This window comes from Argopecten irradians, chromosome 6 (assembly GCF_041381155.1).
Source record: "Argopecten irradians isolate NY chromosome 6, Ai_NY, whole genome shotgun sequence".
Classification (NCBI taxonomy): domain Eukaryota; kingdom Metazoa; phylum Mollusca; class Bivalvia; order Pectinida; family Pectinidae; genus Argopecten; species Argopecten irradians.
In genome coordinates, this window is record NC_091139.1 from 24,890,017 (window position 1) to 24,901,952 (window position 11,936).

Below are 11,936 nucleotides of genomic sequence, written 5' to 3' on the forward strand. Positions count from 1 at the left end.
TTTTTATAATTGTTACTTTTGAAAAATTAATGATAATTTTATGACTTTCTTACCGATCAGATTTTAAACAAAGATCAATACATTTTTAAATACAATTTTTAAAATAAACCCTCTAATTTTCGAGTATCTCGCGGATTATGGATCTGATATTAGAGAAAAGATCTTGACTTCCGAATGAAAATCCAAGATGGTCGACACATGTGACGAACTTTCACGATTGGCAACATATTTAGGCGTTTCTTGTGGAAAAATTTCATTTGACGGAAAGGAGAAGGTAAACATTGGATGTTTTATCACTGTTATGATTCCGTTACAAAAAATAATATATAATGTATTGTTCTATTTTCACAAAATCGGTTATATAGCAGACCGGCCACTGAACAGCTGAACAATGTGATCTGGTGATAGGTGAGATGACTATAGTTCATACCAACACTTACATACAGTATGTAAGAGGGATAATCACCATCCATAAGTATATCCCCCCTAAAAAAATAAATAAATAAAAATAAAGATTTTAAAAAAAGTAGAAATGTCGCGACGACTAATCCCTCTAGCGTCTTCAAGAAGGGAGTAGCTGCAATATTGTAGCTCAAAAGACTTTTAGACAGAAAATGTTGTCGTCTTTAGAGCTACAATTGGTGCCTATTACTGCTAATGGAGCAAAGTAATGGTTATGCAAACCATTATTTAAAAGTTTGCATGCATTTTATCGTACTTCTTTTATATCGGTTACCTACTAGGCCATAAAACTGAACCATATAAAATATCAAATTCTCAGCGAGACATTTTGTTTTTCATATACACATATGAATACCTTTCCGCAGTGAATTTATACAGCAAGTCTACAAAGTATAAATTTGACGTTTACGCGGTACGGTAGATATTAAGAATGGTAGTTATGTTTGTTTTCGACAAAAATAATATATAAATGCTTGTATACGCACAAAATAATTGGAAACCTATAAAAAAAGTATAGAAAATTGTGCCCGAGTGATTTCCGGAGGCACTGCTCCACTAGGACACATAGGGACCAATTCGTACCCGGCCGAAAGTTATAGTAGGCCGGGTACGTATATTTGTTCTAAGAAGGGAGATAAACACCTGGCTGAAAATTACAGACCCATATCCGTTACCTGCGTCTCATGCAAAATTCTTGAACACATCATCTGCCGCCATCTCATATACCACCTAGAGAACAATAACATACTTACCAACCTCAATCACGGCTTTAGGAGCGGATATTCATGTGAATCACAACTCATTATCACCATGGAAGACCTACTGCACTCGCACGATAATAATACGCAAACAGACTGTGCCATCCTTAATTTTTCCAAAGCGTTCGACACCGTTCCACACAAGAAACTGCTACACAAACTGACATCTTATGGAATAGATGGGCCAATCCACTCATGGCTATCCCACTTTCTAACTGCAAGATCTATGCAAGTAGTCCTTGAAGGAGTCCAATCCAAATCAGTGTCTGTGGACTAGGACCAATATTGTTTCTATGTCATATCAATGACTTCCCTGCTTGTATCCAGTCACAAACCAGCCTGTTTACAGACGACTGCCTCCTTTATAGGAAGTAAGATCGAACAACAACCATGTGATCCTACAACAAGACCTTAAACACCTGGAAACCTGGGCTAACACATGGGGTATGAAGTTTAACGCTAAGAAATGCTACATCCTAAGCATTAGACAAAAGACCACCGACTTCTACAACTTGTACAATACCATCCTCCAACAGGTGCGATCAAATCCATATTTAGGTATTACCATCTCCGAGGACATGAAATGGCACCAACATATAACCAACATATCCAAAAGAGCAAACTCCACCCTTTGCTTCTTAAGAAGGAACCTACGCAGCTGTCCACAATCTAGTAGGCGTAGCGCATATGTTGGATTAGTAAGACCAATATTAGCTACAGTATGGAGCAATAGTATGGGACCCATATTACCAAAATGACATCAATACCCTAGAGCGTATACAGCACCGTGCAGCAAGATTCATCACAGGAGACTATAGATCCAATAACACAGGCTGTGTAACAACAATGCTGAACAATCTGGACCTACAACAGGTCAGAGGTCAGACGTCGACACAACAGACTCATATATCTATACAGGGTCGTAAAGGGGTTAGTGCCAGCTATAACTACATCAGATTACCCTATACAAAAAAAACAGGGAAGACAAATTACTGCTTAGAACCTATGTGACTTTAATTCCACCAACATCGTTCATAGATCTATATGTAACAACGACAGAGGCTTCAGAGTTCAATCACCAAAGACTGACCAGTACAAGAACTCATTCTTCACTTGAACTATACTAGATTGGAACCACCTGGAAAATAGTGTAGTTCATTATAGCAGTATCGAGGCATTCAGATCAGCACTCGAAACGCGATACTAACCACCTCCTGTGGTCTCTCTCACCCGCCGCAAGATTACCAGATTTGGGATATAGCGGCGTTACAGATACAGAGGATTTAGGAGTTTATTGGACAAAGTTGTGTCTACAGACAGACCGTGAGACGGACAACCCTATTCCAGTATACCCCCTTAATCAGGTTGGAGACACTCCTGTATATGCAGGATAGTCCTGCATTTGAGTAACAGTCCTGTGTATGAGGGACCATTTTGTTATGCAAATGCAGGATTATGTGAAATGAAAACGGATGAAGTTGTTTTTAACATGTTTATCATAAAAGGGCATCATAATTTTTTGTAACGGGATTGGACATCGGTGACCAGGTAGCTCAGTCGGTAGAGCACTCAGCTAGTGTTCGGAGGGTCCCGGGTTCGAATCCCTGTCTGGCCTCTACATTTTCTCCTCTCCTATTCCATTTTAAATGGTAACATTACTAATACAACTTTCCACATTATTACACAAAATGGAAACAAATTTCATTATTTAATGTTTGTAAAAGTCACATACAAAATCACATCTATTGCTTACTATGGGCTAAAAATAGAACACAGGCAAAATTCAATCAACCATGACATTTGCATGAAATTTCCGTGATGGTTATACACTGTATTCTAGATCTATGGAGAGCACCTAAATTGTCACTTAGATAATAGAATTCAATTGCTCTTTTTTGATACAAATTTCAAATACAGGACTGTTATTCAAATGCAAGACTATCCTGCATATACAGGAGTGTTCCCAACCTGTTAATGACCTTGTCAACAAATTAACAACCAGGAACTCACAGTGCTTTTAGGACATAAACAGAACAGTTCCTAAACTTAACTCGCCCTCCCCCAAAATTCTTTTGGATTAGTTTTAATTCCCTTGAAGAAGAACTTGCATACTTGTGCAGTACATGTCCAGTCTTTTAGACCACACTAGATTTGAGCTGCTCTCTGGAACTAATATAAAACCAAGCAGACATATAAGGGCCACCAACCTGTCACACCATATGTGACTCAATTCGGTTTCTAGGGTGGACTTGCATACCAATACAGATACATTGTACAATATTCAGAAAGTGAAGTGGAAAAAATACACGGTCTGACCAGGGTTCAAACCTTGGACCCTTAAACAGTAAAATACTATTTGTTCTATCAAACTTTGTTCAAATTTTCTGATGATATCATATTGCTATATACTGTAAACTTAAAGGGACAATTCACTCCGACTAATTCTTTTACATAGCCAAGAAGCAAAATACGACCTAAACATATTGTTCTATATTTCTTATGAAACGTATGTATAACACAAATTGTTAAGTATTATAATTGATACCGTTGTAATTACAAATCCTTGATCAATAGGATTAAGCAGGTAAACGTACAATATGTACGCTGTACCCATATCTGAGCCAAAGTCATGCACATTAAACGAATGAACTACATAACCACTGTGGAGGTGATAAAATGATTTTTTAGGCAAGACAATTCACCTAATACGTTTAACACACTACTGTCAGAGCAATTTGAGCAGTTCTAAACAAAAGTAGCATTACTCTATGAGCAAGGGATAGGGTTCGACATACAAGATGTTTGACCATGGTGGACAGTGAGCGTGTTTGAACATTTCACACGCATTTCACTATATCACAGTAAAACCGACTGATCTAATTTCCATTAGAACTGGATTTTTTTTCTGATATATGTACAAATTTTAATGTTCTCTTAGACTGAATTGTCCCAAATCATTAATTGATGTCCGATATTGCACCACCATGTTATAGTTTCTATAAGATGACAATCTAATTAAAATTAGACTTGTAATTCCGCTCCACTACGATACTCTATGTTATGCTCCAATACAAGATCTAACGATGCCCCGTTCGGGGTCATCTAAGCATGACCCCTATGGTTAGCCAATCAGCGTGTCGCCTATGGAATCTTCGGAGTGGTTGATTCATTCAAAAGTGTAAACGGATAATAGTACATCCCGAGATGTTCCAATTCTAGGCCAGAGGTCATGCTGAGGTGATCTCGAATGGGACATCGTTAGATCTTGTATTGGAGCGTAACGTAGAGTATCGTAGTGGAGCAGAATTACAAGTCTAATTTTAATTAGATTGTATAAGATGACAAATATTATGTTTTTAATCATCTATATAAAGGTTTTGAGCCGAAATCCTCAATGGAATCCATTTATTCTCCAAACCTCTAACTTTGATTTGTTTGTTAACTTTTGAGCGGCTGAGGGTTGTACTGGCCAAGTGTTTTGTATCCTAATATATTACCACAAGATATTATTGAGGTACTCCAATAACATGAGAGTCAACTGGTCAGCCGTTTTTTATCGCGGACATTAATTATTTTGCTGTTAGACACAACGTTATGCTTCGAAAATATCTTGTTGTGCTATACCATTACCTCTAACAGTTTTAGTATTCCTTGAGGCAGCAAGTTGGAATCCCATTTGGGCCAATTGCCAGGTACTGACAGCTGGTCGGAAATTTTTCTATGGGTACATGTACATGTACTTCATCTTTCTTCCATATATAAACATTCGTAAATAACCCTGGCTGTTACAGACAAATACATTAACTGAGCTTAAGCAATAGAGAGGCAGTAAATATAAGCTGTGTTGTATTTAAGTTATTTACACCAATGAGATAAAAAAAATGTCAACAGTTTCACTTGAGGCTATATTTGTTTGTGGTTTTTAATCAAAATTATAATTGATAAAAATATGATACTTTTGTCATCAGTGTTCACAATATAATGGCTTACATCAAATACTGAGAATATTTTGATACATGTACAATAGAGTTACTTAGTAACCCACCTTTTAAATCTACATTTTGTTTATTCATGTCATGTTCTGGTATGTATAGCTATTGGCCATGGGTGCTAAGAATGCACTTAGACTTGGGTTTTATACGTGTACATTAGTAACTTTACATATCCCATACTGATCTGTCATAATTAAAGTAGCATGACAGCTGATATTAGTAACTTTACATATCCCATACTGATCTGTCATTATTAAAGTAGCATGACAGCTTATGAAAATTATATACGTACCCATGTAAGTTAATTTATGTATGCTTCAAAGTGGAGTTATTTTATCTATTTTTACAGGTACCAGTTTTGAAAGTTCAAAACAACACCAATCCAAAGGGTCTGATAACTGTAGCGAAATATATAACAAGATCCAGTAAAAATGCAGCAAACCTTTTAGGTAACTAAAGTGTATGTGTGTATGGTATGAGAGATTACAGTTAGGAGACAATTTCATTGTATTTTGTTATCCGGAATGAAAAAATTTCAAGGCGCATCTGCCGTTTTTGAATGGTAATTAACACATTTCAGCTAGAGTTATTTCCCTTATATCATAAGTTCCAGTTGAAAATTCAATAATTCTTCAAAAAAAAACAGTATTTCATAATACAACACAATGTACATGCATGTCAACTTGTATGATTGTACATATAGTATTGTATGTATATGGTTTTTGTTTTATCGATGTTTCCAATATAAAATGGTATACATGTATCAAAAATAAGACTTTTGTTGATTGTGTTATGACTCAGATGTGAAAAATGTGTTTTTATTTTTCTCATTGTGAATAATTTTTTTTAATGATTGTACACATAGAAGGCTTTTGTTAAATTAACTTCATACCTTTTGTTATTTAGGAGCCACACCAGAGGAGAAGGCAGCTATTGACCAGTGGCTGGAGTACCGAGTGACACGTATTGACCGGTCAACACTGGATAAAGATGTCACAAACAATCTACGGGTATGTTACATTATCCTCAGTTATCTGCCCTTGGGAGACAGAAGCATTTGGTACACAATATTTATCAATTTGTGCGAGGAAATTTGTTTTAATTTTCTCGAAAATTCATGACATATTGATGTAACAGAAAATATATAATAATGGGAGACTTACATTCAAGAGCAGATAACTATTATTAGATTGTATGAATGATTATCTCACATGAAATTAATCAATTTTAGGTATAATAGTGTTTAAACACAAGTTAACATTTGAATTTCCCGCTTCAGCCATTTAACCTCAACAGCGAAGTTCAATAGGATAAAAAAATAGTCACTATCAAAAATGAAAAGATAACAAAATTCCAATGTTTTTTGATAGCTTTTCAGTTTAATTTTAATTATTGAGACATTTAAAAAAAAAATTGTAAGTTTCATAACCAAACTGGTTCATTCAACTACAATGTCAATTTCCCCACGCGGACAAACATGGTGTCAGTAAACAAGACTCACATCCATTTATGTAGATACAATAAAATGTATTACTACACCAAGTCTAGGCTGCATTGATTGGCTCATAATGCAGATCACGATTATCATTAGAGTAATGGGAGTCGCTGTGGCAAAATGTAAATATAAGCTTTTATTACAGTATGATGAAGGATATCAATATCATCTGTAAATTGTTACCTTAAGTGTTTACATTGTCTTTTACAGGAGCTGAACCAGTACTTGACAGACAAAGTATACGTAATGGGGAATTCTCTCACCTTGGCTGACATCCTACTTTATAATGGTCTTGTCAGAGTCATGGTAAAGATAATTTATATTAATCCTCTAATGTCAGAGCTACATAATAGGACAGACAGGAAATTTTTTAAAAGATAGAGGATGGACAAACAATACATGCAGTTGGTCTTTTTTTTCAATCGGGCAGCTCATTGCTGGGCATATAGTGGTATAAAGTGTCATACAATATTTTCACTGTTCACTATAACTAATATATTTGAACGCAACATATTGCCTTAATCATAACCAGTATGATTTTTTTCTAACATTTACTCATTTTTAGTACTCTGATAAATCAATGGTTACACCCTTATACTATACTCTTTTCTGATTTAATTTATTTTTAATTTTTCAGGGAAGTCTGTCTTTTTATGAGAAGGAATCCTTTATGAACCTATCTCGCTGGTTTGATAATGTAAGTCAACTTTTACAACTAGAATTTTTGTTGCCTAAAAAATTGTAGATTTACCTTCCTCCATAATGGATTACAGATTAAAAATTATACAATATTCTTTAAAAGGAATTAAATTCTTGCTAAACTCATTCACCCCTGAAGACATAGTTAGACTCGCCTAAATCAAAGACTAGACCAGTCCATTATAAAATTTCAGGGGTGAATGAGTTAATGGGTACAAGCTATCTTATTAAAACAATAAAATATTACATTTCAAGGGAGATAACTTCAAGCAGTTGTCAGAAATCAGATATTTCAAGAAACATATTCCATTAGCAATATAAGGGTTTTCACTTGCATTTTGGAATTTCTTCTCTGGTTTATATATGAAAGACGAACCGTCTTGAGCTAAGTCATTGCAGCTTCCTGTACTTCAGTTCACCATCTGGCTGCACCATTTAAAAATGACATTTTGTCACAGCATGCATGTAGCTATGTTCCACACTATGGGCAAAATGGCTACATACACAAAAATAATTGTGACAGCACTGTAAACTAGTTTGTCACCTGAAATTAAGCATCAAATTTGATTGATTAATTTGGATGGTCACCAGAATATGAGCCCTGAAGTTAGAGTAAGGATCTATATTTTAATAAGGTTTTTGGGCTAGAGAATTTACATAAGGGGAGATAACATATACTTTTTGTGAAATCATTGAAATGTCAAATTATTATTGTTACAGATTCAACATCAGACAGCAATCAGACAAAGTTTGGAGCTTGTACACTTCCAAAGGAACCAGCTGTACAGAGGGGTCAGAGTTCACTGACATTATTGAAAAGTTTTGTTTATTTATATCTCTTTGTCATTTAAATACATGTTCGTCTTCTCATCAAAGTTGTCGGAGTTATTTTTATTCTATATTTCTTGTTAAGATGGGAAATTCATATATGTTGGATGTATATGTTTCATCTTCAGATAGCTTAAAAGTTAGATGTAAAATGATTTTCATTACCTTTAATACTAAATCTATTCACAATATTCCCAGCAATTTTTGACAGCGTCTTCCGTTTCATTGGAAAACCACTCACGATTTTCTTCAACTTTGATTGCTACATACAAGCGTACCTGACTTTGGATACAGTTATTACCCTTATCACCAGTATATTTTAACATTGTGGTACTCCTTTTCTGTATCACAAATTCGAGGCTTACCTGGTATATTGTAGGCAAGTTACCGGTTGCCAACAATAGAATTAATTTGGTATTTTGTTTTAATTGGAACTCCAGCTTTCATCTTTATGGAAACCTGACAGGAAGTCTTTTTTATTATGATCATAACCATCCTCGATACTCCAAGGGTTACTACCACTCCTTGACTATCTCATAGTAAAACCGAAGGCAATTCAGAAGAAAAAATCTGACCAATCACAAGCCTGCAAAGACATACGTTGAAGACTATAGAGAAAGCAAATCCCTACTTCAAAGCTACACGTACAAATAACCATAATGTACTGTTATACAATTCTTTTGATGTACATCAAAGAACAAAACTAGAACACTGACACGTCAGAAAGGGCCCCGCTATGTGTCTGACGTGCTTAAGTGGAAAAGTAGTATTTTGACAACGAATTCTTCCCTGTTAGCTATATGTTGCTAATAAATAATTAATGTCAACATTAATTGGGAAACCGATGATGGTACATTATTATAATTCTTTGGAAAAAGTCTTCCAAGTATTTAACTTGAATCCTGATTCCAAGCTAACATTACATTAAGAGCATACAATTAACTCAAATAAATTTGACCTTGACCTTTGACTTAGTAACCTTGGCCCATGACCTTACCTTTGGACAGTCAACTCCTTGTTTAATTCTGAACAACTTTGCATCATAATGTTATAACAAAATGTTTATCAGTTAAGAGCAACAACATTGTGATTTTTTTTAAATGTTAAAATCCAAGATGGCCGATTTTTTAATTTAATTTCAGCCTGAAAAATTACCAAGCAGATCTAGGATGGATGGGGAATCATCATGTAAAATATGGGGAAAATACTCCACTCCCTTCCATCATTAATGTGCAAAAGAAAAAAAACGGACAGACGGACGGACGGACAGACGGACGAACAACCTGATTACTATAGGGCACCCGCATCTCGATGCGGGGCCCTAATTACCTGTTCTGTTCTGATGCCTCTAGTTTTATTATGAAATAGTCCAGGGGTTGATATAAAGACAGTAATAGTAACCCCTGGAGTATCGAGGACGGATCAGGGCCCGATTTCTCGAAACAAACTGAAGTCCTAAACTGACTAAAGTTTTCATATAAGTTACATAAAGACAAAAAGAGAGTCTGCACTTTTGTTTCAAGAAATCGGAGCCATAAGTGTCTAATATAAAAATGTTTTGTAGTGTGTTCAAAGAAAAACAGAAGCTTGATCAGATAGCCTAAGATTTAAATACATGGTAAATTTACAGTCCATTGTCAAAATGTTGGTCCAGCTGTGTTAAAAAACAGATTTGGTGAAAAAAGAATTGGACATTGCATTCTATATTCTTTCTTCAAATAAACAACAAAGTGTAAACTTATTCCAAATGTTCATTTTATTGTTGAACTTGTATAATACAATGTAAGTACATGTATAACTAAACAAATACTTAAAGTAACTTAAAGAAAATCCATAACTTCTCAAAAATGACTAAAATTATATTACATTTAGCATCTACAACATCTACAAAATGAGTATTGCTGTACTACAACTATAGCTAAAATATCTTTCAGCACTTAATATCTTGCTCATGGATATAAATGCTGTTTTTTGAGACAGTATGCTTAAGCTAGATACTGATGCAGGTTAAGTTCGGAACAATGGGTTGTGCAATTTGGCATTTACATTTAACTTTCAAAATTGGCAAACATGTATAGATTAAAGTTTTAAAAGTATTTTGGCATCTTTCATTTTGTTTTTTAATCAGATAATGAGATCTACCTCATTTCATTTTTTTTATTCGAATCAAATTTAAACCATAAGAGCTTGATTGTGTATTAAAATACACAACTGTCCGTTGCCAATGATTTTGCTCAGGTTTTAATGTAATAAAACATATAAATACAAACATAAAAACACCTCCAATATTACCAACATGCTAAATGAAATTATAAACAAATATAATGCGATATAAGTTGTCTGTTGATTGTCATTATGCTGGTGTCAAAATACAACAATGCTTGACAAAAAAGTTCTTTTCGGGAGGTGGAGATTTTCCGGTGGAATTTAAGGGTACTAATAAGATATACAGGTACTGGCATTAATTAATAAATTAAGTTTGAAAACAATGTGTGTGATAGATACAAATGTAGCTACAAAGCATATACGTAATGCTACTAGACACCAAAACAATGTAAGTATGGCCTTCCAAGCAAGTTTTGGCGAATAGTTCTTAAATTCTAGAATAGACTTCACTCAAAGCAGTATGCTTCTAAAATTGAAACTGAACAAAATTGACAACAACATGTTTGTGTACTAACTTGTAAAACATGGCAACACAATACATGATATGACATGTATGAAAAATATTCAAAATCATGCAAGTACTTTTAAGCAAATAGTATATTGTTTACAGATTTTGGCATATTATGGAAGAAAATTTTGTTGAAAAGGAAAAAGCATCTAGAAATCACAATAATCTGGAAGAAATTAAGAACTATGATATTTATACATGTACTTTTATACTTCTAATTACAGCAATGTATTGCATTATAAAGGTAACCTTAGCAACTTTAATCTATTTGTTTAAAACATTTAAAATAGAAAAGTATTACTAACTAATGTCAGACCTACCATATATATATTATGAACATTCATATAAGGGTAAAGATCATAGATATTTTGACGGTGAAGGTCAAAGGTCATTTTTTTTCTCAAAACACTTGGGCAATTGATATATAAAGTATAATGACTAGAATGCTACAATTTAAGGTGTAAAAGGACATTTTACTAAACCTTCCCAGATATCAATGTGTAAAAGGATATTTTACTAAAACACCAAGATACCAATTGAGTCAAATGCTCAAGCATACATACACTTATACGTAGCTAAGAAAATCAGTGGGGTTGCATTAATACCTTGTGAGGTGCACACTTTTTCTAAGTTACCAAAATGTTTCCCTGGTATACCTGTACCAAAATCATGACATACTAAACTGATTTTGAACTTCTTGTAATCAGCAGTTAAAAAAGATTATCCATTCAGTTATTCTATTATAAATCTAAAATAAATTTACAATAATATATTATCCATGATATAAATTTAAACAAAAACATATCTCAGGATTTTCAGAATTTTCGTCATTGTTCTATTTAGAGAGATACAAAACATTTGTTTAAAAACAATGATACTTTTTTAATACTTCACAATGGAGTTTTTAAGATATAACATACACACCAAACTTTATACTGCTGCATAGGAATTTTAAAAGGCATATTTCAAGAGTTGTTTCCCTTTGACAGGAGGCCTTGGGAAGTATCAGTGCCGGGAAATTGTACTCT

At 34.1% G+C, this 11,936-nt stretch overlaps 1 protein-coding gene across 1 annotated transcript; it reads left to right on the forward strand.

The window, feature by feature from the left end:
• Window positions 1-126: 126 nt before the first annotated feature.
• On the forward strand, window positions 127-8,281 carry LOC138325411 (eukaryotic translation elongation factor 1 epsilon-1-like). The gene is made up of 6 exons (XM_069271069.1): window positions 127-274; window positions 5,562-5,661; window positions 6,119-6,222; window positions 6,918-7,013; window positions 7,345-7,404; window positions 8,127-8,281. The coding sequence occupies exons 1-6, from the start codon at window positions 188-190 to the stop codon at window positions 8,211-8,213; spliced, it is 534 nt and encodes a 177-aa protein (XP_069127170.1). The 5' UTR covers window positions 127-187; the 3' UTR covers window positions 8,214-8,281.
• The last annotated feature ends 3,655 nt before the right edge of the window (window positions 8,282-11,936 follow it).

What these genes read in the sequence shown, in the direction of transcription:
- LOC138325411 (XM_069271069.1), top strand. Translation starts at nt 188, where the DNA reads ATGGTCGACACATGTGACGAACTTTCACGATTGGCAACATATTTAGGC. An exon ending in ATGGTCTTGTCAGAGTCATG is followed by an intron (nt 7,014 to 7,344) that starts GTAAAGATAATT and finishes TTAATTTTTCAG; the next exon opens with GGAAGTCTGTCTTTTTATGA. An exon ending in TATCTCGCTGGTTTGATAAT is followed by an intron (nt 7,405 to 8,126) that starts GTAAGTCAACTT and finishes TTATTGTTACAG; the next exon opens with ATTCAACATCAGACAGCAAT.